We start from the raw sequence: 20,836 nt of genomic DNA, 5'->3' as shown, positions 1-20,836 counted from the left end.
GGAAGTCAACTAATAGTCAAGTCAAGTAATATGTTGTATTAGCCTCCACCAGTCAAAACAAGGCATTCTGATAAATATTGCGTTTGTGGAGTAAGATTTAATCCACCCATTTTTAACCATCCCATGGGGTGGCATTTTGCCACTTTGTGTCATCTGAAAATGACATCACAGCTGCTCTGGGCTCAGGTAACGACCAATCACGGCTCACCTGTTTTCTGTCATTTTCTGTCGACAGCAAGTGGCAAAATGGCCAAAACTGATGGGTGGATTTTACTCCTTAACTAATATTCCACAAACACAATAATAATCAGAATGCTGTGATTTCACTAGTGGAGACACATAGAACATATTATTGTAAAGAACATTTCTGGGTTGGCTTCCTCTTTAACCAGCAATGACATAGACTTTAATGGTTAGCATTTTTTGGACATTCTGTGTAGACTGTGCGTCAATCTGGTGACTTTTCAAGTTTATTTGCTCACATTTACATGCAGTGTAATTTACAATTTTTCTAGTAAAATATTTACATTTTTACTGTTGTGTAAATGTAGTTAAACCCATGTTCCTAGTAAAACAAAAACAAAAAAACAATATAACATTTACTCCAAAATTTAACGACATCCGACAAAGGTAACTGTAAAAAGAAGTTAGCTCTGTCCGGAGGATGTTACTGTACCCTCCTTTCGGGGTCACCAGAGCAAGACCATTGAGCTGGGTGTCAAATGTCAAATTGGTGTCTGGTTTGTGTTGGCACTTGATCCTAGATGTTTGACCAGACAAGAGTATGGTTCAGCAAGGGTCAACATAAACAAAGGAGGCCTCATGAGGTGTGTCCTCCTTTGAAGCTTGTACACAAATTTATTGAATTTCTGGTGGTTAACTGTGGTCATTTGTCAGTGTAATGTTCCCATTCCCGGGAGGGGGTTCTTATCCCCCCGCCTCGGAGATGTAGCAGACTCCCTGGTACTCTTTGGAAGGTGACCACAAAGGAGTCCTTTTGTGTCTTAATGGAACGGCAAATCCGGAAAGGTGTTAGTAATCGCTACACTAAGTATTGCGTAATAAAGTAAAGTGCAATTGTCAAATGACTGGTTAACCTTCCTTCTTCTGACTTACAGCAATACCAAAACAAATACATTTGAAAAAGCTCATGCATGATTTTGCCGAGGATGAAAACTAATGACGTTTTCGCTATAATTACAGTTATCTTTATAAATGACACTGTAACTTCAGTTAGCTATTGTCTTTTATTTAAAAATGATAATTTTCATTATTTTATTTCCTAAATTTCTGTTTTCTATTTTTTTTTTTCAATTTTATTTTATTAGTTGCGTTATCTGCAATAACCTTAGTTGTGACTTGGATACAAAGTAGTCATGGTGAATCAAATAACCCTTTGATGAGAGTTTCTTCACTGTATTTATTACTTGAGCCATGTTAGAGTAATGTTCATGATGTAACAGTGATTATTTATTCTTTTTTTTTGAGTAACAAGCAGCTCCTAAAATGGCTTTCTCACACTCCATGCAAGTTACAATACATAAAAGTACATATCTAAGACTGAATATTCAGTGCATTGTAATCCCATTGATAATGTATTACAAGCAATGTTCTGAATTTGGCAAGAATGACTTAGGATTTGCTTTTGTGTAGGTTTTACCCAGTTCGGTAGGCCTATCCACACTAGTTAAGCGTATATTGTAAAGGTTGTCTCACCGTCACTTTATCGATTTTCATCTTCCTCTTGCAGGCGACTGGGAATGCTACCCTCATGACCCCACTGTGTGGCATGTAAGTATTTCTACACTGAACTCAACTTTATTTCTAAAGCAATATAACAACAACCACAGCTATAACAATGTGCTTTGAATAGAACACAAAAGACAATAATCGAAATAATATGCAATCATAGATAACTAAGTAAAGTATTATTTTATTATTAAAATGCATGCGAGCTTGTTTTACATTTACCTTCCACGTACAGGGGGTGGAGAGTTGTATTCCCTCTTGTTACCCAATCATGTTGCGTGAAACTGTTAGTAGATGAAAGAGAGGCTCATATTGAATTTCTCCAATGACCATTAGGAGGGAACAGAGAGCGCATATGACTATGGCCAGGATACTGAAATTGTCTCGCAATCCTAGTGTGCATGACAGTACTCACGTGTGCTTCAAGCTACTGCACATGTGAATGCAAACAAGCGCAGTTTGAATGTAAACAAACACCTGCAATTTTCAGTTAACACCCGATAGTCCATCTATTGGTGAGTAACACATATACAGAAGAATTGGTTCAATTTTCCTGTCCTATTTAATCCTCTCCACATATTCTCTGGGAATGCAGTTTTCGCTGGGCGAAGCTTCTCGTGGGTTTGACATTGGAGACATTTTTTATATATATATATATATATATATATATATATATATATATATATATATATATATATATATATATATAATAATTCATTTAAAAGACAACAAGCCGAGCGCCAATAATTTACTTCAAATTTCAAATTAAAATTTACATTTTTGTCCAATTCTATTTTGAAAAGCATACACTGTGGTATTAAGCATAAGAAATATAGTAGTGTTTCTCTATTGTTGACATGTTGCTTATTGTTACTATTTAATGTATCTTAGTGTATCATCTCACAGTTCTAAATCCAGCCAGCTCCTGGTTTTTGTTTCAGCATCCTGTAACCTGGCAACCATCCAAGGAGGGTGACCATCTGATTGGCAGAATCACCCTTAGTAAGAGGAGCACAACCATGCCAAAAGAAGCTGGGGCTCTGCTGGGATTAAAGGTCAGGGTGGAAACAAACAGTTACGGCATACACACTCACAAGATAAAAGTTATTGCTTAAGGAGCCTCTACAAATGCGTTTCATATATTTCATGTTCCTCATGGCATGCCTGCTTCTCTTTGTAGGTGGTTGGAGGTAGAATAACAGAGTCAGGGAGATTAGGTGCCTTCATCACCAAGGTCAAGAAGGGCAGCCTGGCTGATGTGGTAGGACACCTGAGAGCAGGTACACTGAAACTTTGAGGCCTTAAAAATACAAAAAAAGCCCAATTAATCAAGTCTTCAGGATGCCACCAGATTATTTATTTATTTAATATAAAATACAACTCTCAGTCGAATTGAAATGCACTATAACAGTACATATACAATATATGTATACAATACATATATTCAATATTCCTTGCAATTACTATATGCTTTGCACATAACACCATCTGACAATATTTACACACACTATCAAAATGAAACTGCAATTTCAACATTATTAACATCGGTCATGATTCCTTTTAATTTTCTGTTGTTGTTGGGAATTTGTAGTTTTTACAAAAAAACTAATAATGTGGGTAAACTGAAAAATGTCTTCAAAATGTACAGTGCATTGCTCAACTTAGCCTTTTTAGAAATGTTCATCTTATGCCATGATATTGAAGTGAGATTTAACAATCTAATACTAATTCTGGAATGCTAATCACATAAAATCACTTTCACACCTACTATTACAAAACATTTAATTTCAGGGGATGAAGTTTTGCAGTGGAATGGGAAACTGTTACCAGGAGCCACTATGAAGGAAGTTTACAACATCATCCTGGAATCTCAAGCAGAGCCTCAAGTTGAGCTAGTTGTATCCCGGCCTATTGGGTAAGTTGTATGTTTCTAAACTAATGGGATTTTTAAAGACAGCTCATGTGATAGAATATGTACACACAAAAACACAATTCAAAGATAATCACTCGCTTAATACCTCATTTGGTACACTTGACTGTCGAAAAAAAGAAAAACTGTATTAAAAATTCTACATTTACAATGACACTAATGCCCAGCTTTGATTGATGAATTTTTTTAATTTATTAATAATTATAATCAGGATTTCATTCCGTTTTTCAAGTTCTATAGACAACCGAAAAAATTACTTAGGTATTATTTGAAATTCATGATTAACAATAACAACTAATAGCAGACATTCAAATTCAGTTATTTTCAAGGTCATTGATATTGTTTCTATTGATATTGTATTAGAGGTTTGACAAGTTATTTTCAATATTATTGATATTGCTTTTAATAATGTTGATATACAAGTTTGCTTTTTTTGTAACACAAGTTGAATGTATTAATTTCTCTCCAAACACTCACAAAGGGTGTATAGAAAATATCAGTAAGTAATCTTACCATTTTATTAGGACCTTTTTATCCTTCATCCTTATGGAAAAATAAGTATCATATTGCTAGTGACATTTTGCATCCCAAAAAGAACAGATGAGCATATGGGCAAATTGGCTTCTTTGAAAATCGCTGTAATTGTTTATTCAGTTATATTTTCTAACTCAAAGGGCTGCAAAATGGGAGTTGTCTATTAAAGTAGAATTGTTTTCCACAAGCCAAATAAGCCAACATTCCAAGAAGAAATCATTTGATGCTTTTCATGCTCCAAACTTTGCTAACCCAGCTATTTTAAATTTTGGCTGCTGGATTTGTTGAAGCACGATTTGAGTTGATTTTAATGACCCTTGCTTTATTTACTTTTTCTATATGTATGTTGTGTAATAGTGATAATCATCATCATGACGGTAATAATAATAAGAAGAATAAGAATAATGTTATTATTACTATTAGTAGTTGTAGTAGTAGAGGTAGTATTGACCACATAGTTTCCATCACCCACCACTACCACTTATAGTTATCGGTGATACAGAGATCAATATATAAAAAAAACCCGATATCAATTAAAACGACAAGAATGCCAAAGTTCATGCAACAAAGAATCTTGAACTTCGTCATCAGGGACAAGATAAACACAATGATACAAAATAACATTATATCATATGCATAGATCCTCACATAACCATGCTTTGTTTGGTTTTGTAAAGCTTGTGTTTTAATTTTTAGTGCTTGTAGTATTAGCTTGATGATATAACACCATTTAGTGCTGGAATGTATGAGTACTCAATTTCAACACACTGTATTCATTTAAGAAATGTCCGCATTCCATGATGATTTGTTTTGCCATGTTTTGTGACCGTGATATTTTAGCTTGAACGTCTAACCACTTTGAATACTTTCTGAATCAAGCATGTAAGCCTGTGCATCCACATAACTACTAACTTTACTGCATTCAAGCCAGCCAGTTGTAAACATGCAAATGGATCATGCATTTTGCTTATTCTTTTTCAGTGATATCCCAAGAATTCCAGACACATCCCACCCGCCATTAGAATCTAGTAGGTATCTCTTATGTTATACAGTGGAATCTCCAAAGTTGAACCCCATCCATTCTATGATGCTCGTCAACTTTTAATTGTTTTAAAATTGAAAAAAATAAATAAATGAAAAACTCACACTGAGATAAATTAAAATTAGATACACTATTCCATAGTCAAACCACTGCCTCATTAAGTGAGCAGGGGATTTTCTCAAGTTATGTTTGACTTGTGTTTACCTATCATACATGTGTAAATATGGTCCCCTCCAATTGTGTTGGAATGGCAAGTCCAATTCCTTCACCTTTGTTGTACACTGACGACTTTTGGGTTCAGATCAAAAGATGATGAGACAAAACTTCAGAATTCCAGCTTTCATTTCATGGTATTTACATCTTGACGTTTTGAATAACTCAGGACAGAGCACCCTATATATGAAGCCACCCAAATTACAAAAGTATTGTAACACCTGACTGATGTGTGTTTCTAGTCGCTCAAGTGTTACATAAACATTAGATCGTGCTTTTTTTTCCTCTTTGGGTTTCACTTGTAAAAACTGAATTTGCTGTTAAGCAAACGAAAAGACCTGAAAGCTGTCTATGGGAGAAAAGCAAGCCAATTTGACGCTTAGAGAAGAGGAAAAATTGATCAAAGCTATTGCACAAACATTGGGGATAAAAGAATACAACAATTTGCAATGTCCTGAAGAAGAAAGAAACAACTAGTGTACTGAGCAACATACATTGAACAGGTCGACCAAGGGTATCAACAGCAGTTAATGACAGAAACAACAGTCAGTGACATTGAATATATAATAATATATTCCTCTGGTGTAAAATGATATCTGTTTGTATGAACTGGCGACCAGTCCAGGGTTTAACCCCTCTCTCTCCCAAACTCAGGTGAGCGAGTCTCCTCGTGAGAATAAAAGAGGGATAGAAAATAGATGGGTGGATGGAAGGATGTACTGAGCATCATGTTGTTCCAATTTTCACTGTTGTGTGACATCACAAATGATGTTGGTTTAAACTCCACTTCAGAAACATATTCTTCCCCAAATTGTTGGTCCAATTCCAGATTGTTTATGCCGTTTCCCTCTATTCCAGCAGATTTCCCAGGACCTTTCTTATATGTATGGTTATTTTTCTTTGAGTTAACCAGCATTTTTCTGGTCATCTGCCCATACAGAGTGGGATATATTCTTTTGTTCTTAAGAAGCATGAACAATCACAGTGTTTTTATTATGGATAGGCCTGAAATAACACAGCAGCCATCTGACAGTTTTCACAAGCTACTTCATCCAAATAGAGAAGGTGCTGTACTGTCCATTAAAAGCACTAACACTCAAGATGCTATGCACGCAGTGTGTAATGCCAAATATATATAAATATATAGTATATCTCTGCAGCTTCTTTTGCCTTTTTTGACATTATTATTTGTCAAACAGGAGCAGAACTGTTTTGATTGATTGTGTCACTTTCTGCCATAAAAGGTGTATGTTCCAACCTTTAAAATCCACCACGTTGACACTAAGTATGGCTGGTTTGTGAATATAGTGGTGTATTTAGCAGCTCTCCAAAACTGACCAAGGGAAGGCACTTCAGATGAAAAGTGTTTATGAACAATTATAACTGCATTCTCACGCAGTAATTAAATGTGTTGTGTACCAATGGTAGTAATAATAGTAATCATTTAGTATTTTTCATTATTGTTAGTTTTCATTTCATTTTGGCTTTTGTTTTTAAAATTCACATAATTTAAATTAGAGTTTAAGGTGAGTTTGTTTGTTTTCATTTTTTGAAAATGCTCATTTTAATTTAGTTTTTATTAATTTTAGTACTGGATTAATTGCTTCTTTTTTAATATATAGAGTATTTATTGAGTGCATGTTTAAAAAAAGTTTTTTTCAATTTTAATTTGACTTTTTTTGTTAGTTTTCGTTATAGTAACCTTGGTACACACTCAGTGAAACGGGTACAGGTCCATTTTTATTGTCCAAGGTACACATTTTGGTTAAGTACCTTGTAGGGTTCACAATTGAACCCCTAGGTACAAATGGAAGAAAACAAAAAAAATACTCCAAAGCATTGCAGGAACTCTAAAAATCCTGTCATTTTCATGTTTTATTTTCATTTCCCATTAACACCTTCAATTCCTGAGATTTGCAAATGATTTTCTGTTTCGTTTTGCTTCATAGCAGGTTCAAGTTCATTTGAGTCCCAGAAGATGGAGAGACCATCAATAAACCTTTTATCCCCCACCAGTCCGAGAATGATTCTAGACGCTCCACAGCTAATGCCAGGAAAACTTTCTGTGAGTGTGTATGCACGTTTATTCGTTATCTGTTTCACATTGACAAGTCTTTGGACCAAATGTGTTTCTATGTACCTGCAGGTGAAGCTCTGGTACGACAAAGCAGGTCACCAGCTAATAGTCAATGTGCTTCAGGCGGTAGAGCTCCCTCTCCGACCTGATGGACGACCGAGAAGCCCATATGTCAAAATGTACTTTCTTCCTGATCGCAGGTACAGCTGAGCTGTCAAATTCTTGTTTTATATTATGAAGGGGACATTTTCTAAATTGGCCTCAAAAAAGATTTGTTAAAAATATTGTAAGTTTGGGGTTTATTTGAGTCCTTGGAATGAATTACATAGCTCAATACACTGTCCTTATAGGCACAGCACGTCACACTGGCTTTAATCATCAGCAATGATGTTTGCTGAACAGTGAACACCCAAAAAATCTTCACATTTGTATTTGGTTGTGTTTAACATAGTGACAAGAGTAAACGTAGGACAAAAGCAGTGAAGAAGACCTGCGAACCCAAGTGGAACCAAACATTTCTCTACACTCACATTCATCGTAGAGATTTCCGCAACCATATGCTGGAGCTGACTGTGTGGGACCAGCCCAGATCACCAGAGGAAGACAGCATCTTTATGGGAGAAGTAAAACACACACACAAATGCACACGCATACACTGCGCTATGTGCTTGTCTTGTTTTTTGTTTTTTTGAGCCAACATATAAGAATTACGTGGACAGCAATTACTAAAGTATTTGAACTTATTCAAAGTAAAACCACAAATTAATTAACCAATAGTTATTTACAATGAAGACTTTGAATTGACAGATCCTTATCGAGCTGGAGACAGCCTTGCTGGATGACAAGCCACACTGGTATCCCCTACAAACGCATGATGTCTCATCCATACCGCTCCCCCGACCCTCTCCATATCTGTCTCGTCGACACATACACACAGACAACCCTGGCAGGAAGCTGCAGCGTAAGTATTGCATGACTGTGTCTGTAACTTGTACTTAATTATGAGTGTTTGTTTTTAAGCGCTGTCATGTTCTCTGTGTGTGTGCGCTGGGTAATTTTTTTTTAACCTTTGTATAACATGTACTGTACGTCAATGTTAATGTCTGCTTTTACTTCCCTCCCCTAATACTTACTGTGTACTGGAATGTGTGCATGCCTGTTTGTGTGACCGTGTGTGTGTGCGTGTGTGTGCGGGCACGTGTGCACGCATGTTGTACGCGTGTGTTTGTGCGTGTGCCTGTGTGTATGTAGGTTCACAGCGTGTAACAGAACCTGAATTTGAGGGTACAGCGGTAGTTTCTAAAGGTGGGTGGGGATTGTTTTTATACTATGCAATGTTTCCAACATTTGTTTCTGTGTCGTGTTTTTGTATGCTTATAACTGGAGTGAAATGTCAAAGAAAATGAACGCTGAACATAATATTCACTCAAGTGACCATATAACACTTTCACCTGTGTATAATGTTGTAGACTGTATGTTGATACTGACGTGAGAGCTGATTGATCGGGACTCGGCTATGTTCCATCCCATAACAGTGCATAATGGCGTAAATGCCTCATTATTCCTAATTCTACTGTTGCAAAATACCAAAAGAAAGAAAACTCCACCCATGTTAACACAGTTAGATTGCACTTTGCGCTACACTTGTCCTTGAAACAAAAATAGGGCCCTTTCACTTTTGTCAGTCTTGTTTTCCAAAACATGGCCATAACCTGAGTTATAAAAATACAGTAAATCTATTTACCTTAATTCAACAAAACAAAACAAAACCTCTCTTTAATGCTGCTTGATAAACTATAAATAAACCTGGTCTGACTGTGATTGACAGCTGCAGTGACAAACGACCTAAATAATTTCTATACTATGACATGATATGTTTGATAAACTGACCAAACTAACCTGAAGATCGATATGATGTTCGCAAATGGTGCTATTCCAACTCCAACTTGCTACTGAGGCGTTTACGAGACTGAGACACATATATACCCCACGCGACAGAGTGACTTTCCGGAAGTGATGACAGGATTCCTTGCTAGTTCAATCAGAGGACTGAAAGCCAAATTCACATGCAGCGCAGTTTTTAACCTGAAGATAGCTCCACACAGACGGTTTTTGTCCCAAATTCACAATTTCAACAAACATGCACTAAAATGACATGAAGACAATATATAGGCACTCGTTTATTCAGTTTATCAACAAAAAAAATAGTCGACCCCTTTTTAAACCTTTTACTTGTATCTGCTACAAACACTGACTGGAAAATAAACATACATGAGAAAATCTTCTCAAAATATAAGTGAATTAAGTTCAACAGGCAGTTCAGTAGTCTCTTTGTTTCTCTTTCACTATGCCATGTGCCAAAACCGCTATAGTTAGCATGGTTAGCATTCCAACTTAAACTCATGTTTGACACAGAGCCGGGCATTCGTCTATGCTTTAGTCCGTCTATGAGTTCCTGTCTATATTTCAGACCTGCCCGGTCGGTCTGAGTCAGCCAAACGGCATCGATAGCGGACTTAACGGTACCACGTCACACACAGGTGTCCCACTCCTCACACGCTGCCAACAAAGAAAAAAAAAATCAAACATTTTCGTATACCTTTTGCTCGCACAGATGCAATGACATGTGCCCCATTTTGGCGGCGTTTGTGCTTTTGCGACGCCTGCGTATGACATGAAAATGACTGGCTGTCGCCGACGATGGCATGGACTGGGCCCACGTGTGTCTGCCGGGAATACCGCCCAGAGGTTATAGACGGATAGACGATGCCCAGCTCTGTGTTTATACACTTCTGCCTGAAAACAATCTCATTCAACCACTCTTGCAAACAAAGAGTGCTCAGTGCTAGTGTTTTAAAACTGTGAAAGCTTTCGATGATCTTTTTTGTGTGTTTTACTAACTACGGGCAAGAATAGGAAAGACACACGTTTAGTTGTTGTTATCCCAGAATGACATATTATTCTTCCTCTGTGCTCAAACACTACTCTATGCCACCAGCGCCTCTGCGACGCCTTGTGGATTCTAAATAGTGAAACCACAGAATTGAAACTAAACAAAGTAAACAAATACAAATAAATTATAGTGTCCTCTCTTTTTATCTGCTATTGACTCCAAGTTCAGCTTGTTCTTATATCATTTTTATAGACAACTGATTTCAACTCTCTACTTGTACAAAAGCTAAATAATAATTGTCAGAGTCACTGGATATTTCAGAATATTTCTGTACATCAGTCAAAACATTTTAATTTTTTGAAGTAGCTGACTGAAAAATTCATCACATCACGTTTGTGTGATACTTAGGATAGAAGTAATACGTAAATTAATTAACCTTGTGAGTTGCACAGATTCACAAGAATACTAGTATGAAATCTCAAAAATTCATCTTGCTAAGTTTACTGTTGCTACAAATGTTGCTAGTCAATCCTGGTAACTGTCGAGCTTCAAACGAAGAGGCAATAGTTATTGGTTTTGTGTTGGTTTCAGTGTGTTCAAAACAAGAAAGAAGCTTATCAACAAAGGCAATACTAAAAAACCTGAGTGTATTTCTTGGCAGCAATTTGATCAGAACAGAGCAACATTTCTTCATTAAAACAAAACAAAAAACATAGAACCACACTGATAGCTTTTTGTGATGAAAAGTCTTACCATCATCCAGTCACCTTCCAACTTTTTCCCAAAAGTTCCTGTTCTTTCTGAACACCTTAGATCAACTCTTTCCCAGATGGGCTTGAGAAACAAACTGTTTTGTAAAACAAACCATCTGGTGTGTCTGGTTGGATATAAATGGGAAGGAAAAATGGTGGACCCACTCAAAGAGAAACTAGTGGGCCATTGCAAGCTTTGAGGTATTGCACTGTTGGAAATGAAGCCAGGGACCTTGGGATCAAAACAAAGCCCAGCAAGGATGCACATATGCCTTCAAGGCTGATCACTCTCTTTATTTCTATTTTTATCTTTAGATGATGTTCTGCTGCAACAACAAAGAATGATTTATTTTATTATTTCCAAATACAGAACGCAATTCTAAAAAAAAACAAAAAACAACAGCACTCTTATTAAGTGCTATTAAATGTTTGCGTATTGTTAACATACTTCCATATTCACTCCTCTCCAAACGTATTGGAGCATTGAGATTGATTTCTTTAGTTTTGCTATTGACTAAACACATTTAGATTTGACATCAAAAGATGAACACGAGACAAGAGATCAAAAGTTCACCTTTTGCTTCCAGTCATTTACATATGGATCTGAGTCACAACACGTTAATAATGAAACTGCATTTTGGTGAGATCATTGTAACAGATAGGCTTCAGTAGCTATTCAGTTGCAAATCAAGTGCATCAAGACATCACCAAGCTTCTTTGAGGTGTTTTTTCAAGTTTTCACCACTGCACTTTTGGATCATTTGTCTAGAGGGGATACTCCCTTTAGTCTCCTATTTATCAGGTAACATGCTAACACAACACTGGTTGCCCCAAAGGACCTCCCAATCAGTTTGGTTGAATCTTTGTTTATATAGGCAGACAGACTGTTTTTTGTAGAACTCTTTAACTAATTTTACTGCTGCCACAGTGATGCGGGGTGTCCTCAATATCCAACAATCTCTCTTCATGCGGCGGCAACTTGCCCCTGAATTGTATGCACCGCTTCCCGTAAACAAAGTAACGCAGTAATGAAGTTATAATTAGAGTAAATATTTGTATGAAAAGCACTTTGAGGACATACATATTAAACAAGCAAATGAAAAACAGTAAGTCGGGTGGTAACTGAGCGCGCCTTCTCTTCCAGCGTGACAAAGTATTCTTACGCCGCTGCTCAGTCGAGTTCATAGCATGCTGGTCGTACCCTCAAAACATCTTGGCATCGTAAAACAACGACCCCTGTACGTCATCAATGAAGATTAGAGAGCCTGTCCCAGAAGCAACCATGCAAGCCCGAGCCAAGCCATTGTTTCACAGATGAGCTTGCACATTTGGCATCATGAGCATATCCGTTTTTACTCACAAAGCTTGAGCCCTTCCATCACTTTGCTAAAGGGTAAGCTTAATCTCATCAATCTTTAAAACTTTTTCCCCAGCATTTTTCTTTTTTTTTTTGGCTCATCTCTGTAATTTTTTTTGCAAATTCCATCCTGAACTTTCCATTATTCTTGTTAATTAATGGTTTGTATCTTACAGTGTAGCATCTGTACCAGTGCCAATGTTGCGCAATGTTCTAATTGATTCTCCATCTTCACTCAGCTTCGCAATTGCTTTCCATGCATAGACAGATCTCTGGTTTTCGTGGTAGGAACACAAGTGTTGAGGTTGTTAGTGTATTACACATTAATAGTTTTTGGGAAGAATCAGTTTAGTAGAAATTAAGCGATTTTCAATATGAAAAGGACATGATCCAACACTTTAGCGTACATGGAAAGTGGGTAGATTCAAAAACAAGATGTGATCTTCTAAGTTCAGACCTACATGTACCTGGAAATAAAATCCAAAATGTTGATGTCTTGTCTCATATTCATCTTTTGATGTCCCACCCAAATAGGGAAAAAGTTATTAGCCCCACTGTTTGAATACTTTCAGTGTATGTGGCGTCTGAATAGTAAATGGCCAGGTGATTTTGTACTTATTTTGTTTGGGTGTCACAAGTAACAGTCTACAACATTTCCAGTTCCTGCTGATATAATGGTTAGATGTCACAATACATATTCCATAACATCCCTTGCTGATCTCAAAATCTTTTGCGTATAAAGGTTGAAAAAATGCTTAACGCACAGTGTTTGAAATGTTCATTTACTTTACTTGTGAATGACTGCTTTTTGTGTGTCCATATGCGTTTACATGCACCATCAATGGCACGTGACAGCAGAGGGACGTGGCAGGGAGCGACAACGGGAGCCCACGTCCACGCTGGAGGTGCCCGAGCACCAGAGGACGCCCTCACATCATATACGTTCCCGCTCTGTATCCCCCCACCGCGAGGAGCAGGGTTATCTGCGTTCCCGACCAGCTAATGTCCCTGCACAGAGGTGGGAAGTTACATGATTTGAATATGATGTATTGTTTCATTGAAAGGGACAATGCTGTGACCTCTAAAGTGTATGAGTGTACTTTGATCATTTCAGAGATAGTGGGCTACGCTGTTACTTTAAAGCGGAAGTCAGCCCAAACATATTTTTTTCAAGGATATGTTCCCTTCAGGGCCACTAGTTGAAACACGGCATTCTGATTAATTTTGCATTTGTGGAATATAAGGTAAGCATCAAAATGCACTAGTTTTTAGCCATCTCTCACGGCTGACCTGTTTTCTGCATCTGAGTGATTGTTCGTTGTGAGCAGTTGTGATGTCATTTTCAGTCGACAGAAGACAAAATGGCTTCTTAAGTTCTTTGAAAGTGATATCCAAAATGACAATCAAGAAAACATCTGAATCCAAATACATTTTGTAAGTAGCATAGTCTAGTCTATTTATAAAATGTATCCGTATCCAAATTATCTTATTTCGTGCAACCACTTGACGAAATGAAATTGAGTAAATTCAAACACACCTTTTTTTTCCCCAGTATATATGATAGCGTGTGAGAGAGGAGGAATGTTGGAAACCAACAAACTGAGGCCATCTTCTAATGAATTGGCCAACTACTCCGGAACTCATTGTGCTGCCAGCTCTGCTTTTACAGTCTGAGCCAAATGAGCCCAGCCAAGAATTGTCTGCCATATTGCTTGACCACTACAGCGACATAAGTCATTTTCATCTTTAATTATATATTCAGGGTCTTTCTTTTTCAGGAGTCTAGACGACGAGCTTTCGCACTCCAGGCGTTCTCGGTCTCCGACCCACTACTACGACTCTGCTAGAGGTCACCACACAGATCAGGAATACCTGGATGACAGGTATTTTCCATGAATTTGCATTTGTCCTGTCCTAGTATGCTCACTTCTTGTGTTACCTTTATTTAGAGCGATACTGATAGCTTAATTGTAGGCAATACTGGAAAGTGGCAAAACATTTCAATGTGTGGAGTGTGTGAATGTCATTGATGGTGAAACCACATTCTATGAGTCAAGTAAAATGCTTGGTTTTTATTGATTTATTTATTTTTTTTGCACTTTTGATATGCAAATGTGGCCTTTTCCTAGTTGATTTGGACCTTGAATAGGGTTTGGTGCTATAGCATAGACCTACTGATTAGTTGTTTGCAAAACTGTACATTGTGTGTTTGGCATGCAAGTGCGTGTTCATGTCTACATTTGTGTCTGTGTATGGCGTCCTCGTTCCAATGCACTCTCTTCTCCCTTTGCTCTCCTGTTTTGGGGAATTGTTGTTGATATCCTCATGTGTCATCCATCCCCATGGTTACCACAGTGAAGGCATCATGATCCACCAATCAATGCGAGGCAAAAGTGCTGAGTGCATCCACTTAAGGTAACCTGACCAATCATGTCATATTCCATACTATGTGCTTCTGGGTGTGAATTTGTAAGGATTTACAGCGATATTTCATTTTACACCTTGGTAGTAGCTAAAGCACCTGTCGGGAAAGTCAGTCATTAGTAAAGCAGTAATGTTTACTGCTAAGTTGCGTAAAAATTGGTACATTTTTGAAAGAAAAAAAATCCAAAAGAACATAGTGGATCGCATACATGTAATTCGCTTGCAATGCTGCCTGTGAGCCACAAGAGAGCACTAGAGGTTGAGGCTTACTGTTTCCTACACTTGAGAGTGATTTTGAGAATCATCAAAATGAATATTCAAAATAAAATGTTAACTGTTAATCAGAACTTTTGCAGTTTGGTTGAGCATACCAAAGTTTTTGGGGAAAAGAAAAATAACAATTGCAACAATATTGAAGCACTGTGAATCGAAAACATGAAAACTGAAGCAGTACACAAAACTTGAGTCGTTGCCAAAGTTTTCATCAAGATTGTAGTGATCAGCATGCTTCTTCCCTGTACAGTCATATGCCTATGATCACAGTCAAAGAGTCAAACACCTCGGCTCATCCATAGGAAAACCATACATCTTTACACAAATCCTTTGTTGGTAAATTACATAATCACATCAACCATCAAGCTTTTCTGGCATTATATCTCCTGGCAGTAAAAAATGCAAACGTATAGTATGACTTGGGAAAGACCATGCTGTTAATAACAATAATAATAAAAACAAATGTAATCGATATACAGTCATAGTACAATAACTAACAGAATCAAATGATAAAACCAGTCATCATGCACTACATTTCTAAATGTAGAAATCATCTGTTATCGCACATGCCTTTATACCACAAAATATTCAGCTGCATATAACCAAAGGTAAACTTTCCTCTTCATTTGGCCTGCAGAACTCTTTCTCTCTGTTGTCCGAACAGCCACACATAATTCCATTTTTCTTCCCTTCACCTGCAATCTTGTGCTGCTTCCGTTGCTGGCATGCATGCTTACCATAATTCAGGAGGTCAACTAGGCACAATAAAACACTTCCACCCAAGATGCCACCTTTATTCAAAAATACAATAACATGAGAAGGTAAGTCTAAGGGTTTGATATGCTTCAAACAAACGTCATGTGTTAAAATGCATCCATAGCAGAGGTGTGGAACTTGAGCCACATGACGTGACTCGTTGACAATTTTAGGACTTGACACTTGCTTTCAAAACATACGACTCAATTTATTTTTGAATTCACAAAGGAACGGTAAGCTATGTTAATAAGTAAGTGCACAGTTTAGCTCATTGACTTGGTTAGGTGTCTATTTAAGAAGACAATAAAGTAATAGACAGCACAGAGACTGGTTTGTGACCATTTTGGGACTATTGTACAATCTGATTGTGGACGTGTTAGTACAGCGAACATATGCAAGTACAGGTACTGAGAGCCATGTGACTAATGAATAAATGTATGATTGAGCATGATCACATGAGTTGACCTGAGTAACCCAAGTAATGAATTGACTCGACTTGCTTGAACTTAAGTGGGGACTAGACTTTACTTGATGGCTGTTTGGCACAGTAACTTGGGACTTGCATAAAACTTTAAGGCTAAGACTTGAGAGTTACTTATGACTTGTGTTCCCTCGTATGGTATTTTTTTCATATTGAAAGATTTTATCCTACTTACATGTGTCATGTATGTCATAGTTAAACTACGGTATGTATGTATATGTATATATATATATATATATATATATATAATTTTTTTTTTTCTCCAATGTATAGCTTATACAACTCAGAATTCTAGAATGCCGCCATAGTGCAAGTGACATTTCAACCATTTTTATAGACTTGCTCATTTAGTATGCTGTATTTCTCGTCTACTAGAGTATTTTTGGGAATGGCCTTTCTTAGTCTGAGAATCTTTGGAGGATGTTTAGTAATTTTCCACAGCTGTAACAAAACCATTAGTAAAAAGACAAACAAATAAGAACTTGATTTAAGGTAAATATTTTGGCTATCACAATGTTTGAATGATGGTAATTTGTTCATACTGTACCAAAACGTGTTTTCAAACTATTTTTTTTCTAAATGCCAACAGATCTGGCCATGTTTGCTGTGATGACACTATATTGTATCAAGTTATCAATTTGGTTTCATTCTTTTGTTTGAAGCATATGACCAACCTTTCTCAAATCATGTCACTATGATAGATAAAGAATTACAGTAACTTATTTAGAATGAGAGATCCTCACTTCTTTTCTGTTCCAATTAGATTAAATTCTGTTCTTTGTTTGCAGTGCATGCTGATTTTTGGGAAATCTGCTGTGATCAGTAGCAGGGGCGGGGCCAGAGCACGGGTGGGCCTGGAAAAATAAGGGTGGTCCTGAATATTTCTTTCACTGAGCACCATCCTCTTGTTCCGACAAATTATATATTCAAATAAAATGCCAAACGGAGTAATATGAAGCACATATCTTCCTTAGACAACCACAATTATGTCATTCTTAATAGTCAATAAAATAAAAAACCCAATGAAACACAAATTCAAAAATATTTAGTAATGATTTACTAAAAATATTTTTTTATGGATATCACTAGATGGGCAGTTTGTCAATCTGGGTGGGCCTGTACACACAGTGGCCCACCCATGGCTCCGCCCCTGATCAGTAGCAGTGTACCGTGCAAGCATGTCAAAAGATAAGATAAGCTCTGTTCTGGAATCACCGCCCTGGTAAAATGTACCTTCATCGCACAGTGAGTTTGGTAACTCAGGTAATGACACCCTAAAGACACATCCAGACACATCATTCTGCCCTCCAGCCAGGCATGGCTTAGTTCTCAGACTTCTCATTTTGTGAATCCAGCCAAACTTTCTTTTGAAGTAAGTTTTGTGTTTGTCCATTGTTTTTCTCTTTGTGGTTGACCTCTTGCCCTGTCTCTCCTCTCCATCCTCCTCTTCCTCCATTGGATGGCATGTTGTGCTGTGATGCCTCTAGTGATCTTCAGCCTTCTCTGGACAGGGTTAGGAGTGCTAGCACCAACTGTCTGACTCCAGATAATCATGTCCCCTCACCTGAGTTGGAAAGGTACCATGCTTTGTATCCACCACCCTCCTGTAGTGATGCTGTAGTCCCTATTAGCCTTTGGTATTACTCTCTTGCACTTTTCCCCACTTTTCAAAAATATTTTTGCTTCACTCTCAGAACACTCCAAGTCACTCACTGTTGACCAAATTTCCTTTGTCTTCACTTGTGTTTAAATTAACATAGTTTTCATTCAAATGATTTGGACAGTAAGATTTAATTGATCCAAGTGGAAGTCAAGCCAAACATATTTTTTTCAAGAGTATGTTCTATGCAGCAGGCAGCACGGTGGTCGACTGGTTAGCACGTCCGCCTCACAGTTCAGAGGTCGTGGGTTCGATCCCGGCTCCTGTGTGGAGTTTGCATGTTCTCCCTGTGCCTGCGTGGGTTTTCTCCTAGTTCTCCGGTTTCCTCCCACATTCCAAAAACATGCATGGTAAGTTAATTGGACACTCTAAATTGCCCCTAGGTGTGATTGCGAGTGCGGATGTTTGTTTGTCTCTGTGTGCCCTGCGATTGGCTGGCAACCAATTCGGGGTGTCCCCCGCCTACTGCCCGAAGACTGCTCCAGTCTAGGCTCCAGCACGCCCCGCGACCCTTGTGAGGAGAAGCGGTATAGATAATGGATGGATGGATGTTCTATGCAGGCCAACTGATTAATATTATGTTTGTGGAACATGAGTTAAGCTGCAAAATCCACCCGCTTCATCTCTGGGGCTTGCCATTCTGTCACTTCTGCCAACTGAATATGACATCACAGATGCTCAGGGCTCAGATAACGACCAATCATGGATCAGCTTCAGAAAACAGGTGAGCTCTGATTGGTCGTTACCTGAGCCCTGAGCAACTTTGATGTTATTTTCAGTCGACAAAAGTGACAAAATGACCGCCCCCAGAGATGGCTAAAAACGGGTGGAATAACTCTTATTACACAAACAATATTTATCAGAATGCCTTATTTCAACTAGTGGGCCTGCATAGAACATATTCTTGAAAAAAATACGTTTGGGTTGACTTCCACTTTAAGTTAAGAGTTTATACTTGCGACTGGTGAAAGACAATTACCGGTACATTTCTTGCTGTACACCTCAAGATCTAATTCTTCTCTGCTGTGATTCATTTCACCAGTCTTACATTCCTAATTCTCTCATCCAGTTCATGTGCACTTAATCCAGAGAATGACCTTTAGTAATTGATGTCAGATACAGTCCTTCATCATTTCCAGGCAAATTTGTATGCTTGATGAGACTGAGTTGTGTACTATCTGGTATTGCTGTCCTAAACAATTGCAGTTGTTTGTGTCTTGGTATCTACAGCCTGAATCTTGAATGTATTCCTTGTTTATGTCATACCCATGTTTACTGCAGTATAAAAGATGAAGTTTACTGGTGGTATTTTAGAATAGTCAGTAAAGCACTGAAGCAAAGAGAACATAGGAAATAGGATTGCCTCTGCTGCTCTCAAGTGGTAAAAAATAAAAGCACATCTCATATACACTATATCTCTGACAGTGTCATAACGGTGCGCCAAATGTTGGCCCACTGCATACGAATGACATAAATATAAAACATCATCAGTACTTAGTTTTAGGAGATGCATCAGTTTTATTGAGGTTATATACTTGCAGTTTACTTTAACTTAAGCAACTTTTTTCCCCACCATTAGCATTACACAGGACTTGATTTCTATAATATGAATTTTAAATACTGATGGTGTTGTAAAATGATGTTATTTGACAGACTGTCTGTTAAAAAAACGAAACATATGAATGGATATTAGAATCCCTTTTTTTCAGTGAAGTTATTTTTTTCCTTGTGCACACATAGAAAATCATTGTCCCGTTCGTTGCCCCGGAGACGTCCTCCGAGCCCCAGGATTTTTATCCAACATGCTTCCCCTGAAGATGACAGGTACCCTTTTGTGGACCCATGAGCTCTCTCTCAACTCTCTTGAACTTGACTTTTGACACCACTGAGTACCAACTTAATATCTTTATTTTGTAACTTTTAAAAACACTTTACTATACAGAAATTAATTCCATCAATTAAAACCTCTTGTTTTTAATTCCTCTCTCAAACTACAAGTTATGAGTTCACATGGTTTTTTTTTAGGTGCAAACAGGTGTTAAGTTGTAGCTGCTGTGTGTAAGTTGTTCAACACTGATACGTTGTACACTTTTGATTCACTTTTTATAAACATTCTTGATAAACTTGTATAAATAGACCAAATCTAACTTTTAAATAAAAATAATTTTGATTAGAAAGTGATTTTATCTAGCACTGATATAACCGAATTGCATTTTTTGGACTGAATAGTATTTTTTGTTTTCTTCTTGCACATTTAAATCTTCACACCAAGAAATCCTTGTGAAGTTGTGGTTCTTTTGCTTTTACATTGACATATAAAAGCAGTATATAACTACCATATAACAGCAGCAGCGACTGTAAATGTTGTCCTTTATTTGAACAAATACAGGATAAAATCACAAATGATTATTTTGTTGCTAGCTCTCTTATCCTAAATGCCTGGTACTCTGTGGTCATGACTTTGTCACAATGACTGCGGCATACAATGTAGAACTTGCCAATATACAGACAAGTTCTACACTGTTTGTCACTCACATTGTGTAAAGGTTTTGTGTTTGTGCATCTTTCCGGTCTCTTTACCAAGAGTTGCGATGGCTTGTTTTCCTGGTCGTGGATAGTGTTGACATTTTGTCCTGTTGGTTTCATATTGTTTCCTCCCCTTATCAAGTTTTACTTTGTGCTCATTTTAACTTGC

The 20,836-nt window shown here is 37.5% G+C and overlaps 1 protein-coding gene across 14 annotated transcripts in view; it reads left to right on the top strand.

Annotated features, from left to right (window-relative positions):
* rims1a (regulating synaptic membrane exocytosis 1a) overlaps positions 1 to 20,836 on the top strand; it is an 84,191-nt gene that overhangs the window by 46,603 nt on the left and 16,752 nt on the right. For 2 of the 14 annotated variants that reach the window (XM_086046090.1, XM_086046087.1), the window contains exons 7-22: positions 1,751 to 1,791; positions 2,691 to 2,804; positions 2,930 to 3,029; positions 3,541 to 3,664; positions 4,161 to 4,178; positions 5,195 to 5,241; positions 7,418 to 7,533; positions 7,615 to 7,745; positions 7,997 to 8,168; positions 8,353 to 8,506; positions 8,797 to 8,850; positions 13,403 to 13,565; positions 14,326 to 14,430; positions 14,903 to 14,962; positions 17,969 to 18,058; positions 19,882 to 19,965. In XM_086046090.1, the coding sequence (XP_085902216.1) occupies positions 1,751 to 1,791; positions 2,691 to 2,804; positions 2,930 to 3,029; positions 3,541 to 3,664; positions 4,161 to 4,178; positions 5,195 to 5,241; positions 7,418 to 7,533; positions 7,615 to 7,745; positions 7,997 to 8,168; positions 8,353 to 8,506; positions 8,797 to 8,850; positions 13,403 to 13,565; positions 14,326 to 14,430; positions 14,903 to 14,962; positions 17,969 to 18,058; positions 19,882 to 19,965 (1,573 nt within the window). The remainder of the gene's footprint in view (positions 1 to 1,750; positions 1,792 to 2,690; positions 2,805 to 2,929; positions 3,030 to 3,540; positions 3,665 to 4,160; positions 4,179 to 5,194; positions 5,242 to 7,417; positions 7,534 to 7,614; positions 7,746 to 7,996; positions 8,169 to 8,352; positions 8,507 to 8,796; positions 8,851 to 13,402; positions 13,566 to 14,325; positions 14,431 to 14,902; positions 14,963 to 17,968; positions 18,059 to 19,881; positions 19,966 to 20,836) is intronic. The other 12 variants (XM_086046101.1, XM_086046089.1, XM_086046088.1 and 9 more) reach the window with 11 other exon arrangements.

Source organism: Filicampus tigris, chromosome 11, assembly GCF_054856515.1.
Source record: "Filicampus tigris isolate MCC_2025a chromosome 11, RoL_Ftig_1.0, whole genome shotgun sequence".
Classification (NCBI taxonomy): Eukaryota; Metazoa; Chordata; class Actinopteri; order Syngnathiformes; family Syngnathidae; genus Filicampus; species Filicampus tigris.
Note: the sequence above shows the minus strand (reverse complement) of the source record. Positions and strands in the feature narration are given on the sequence as shown.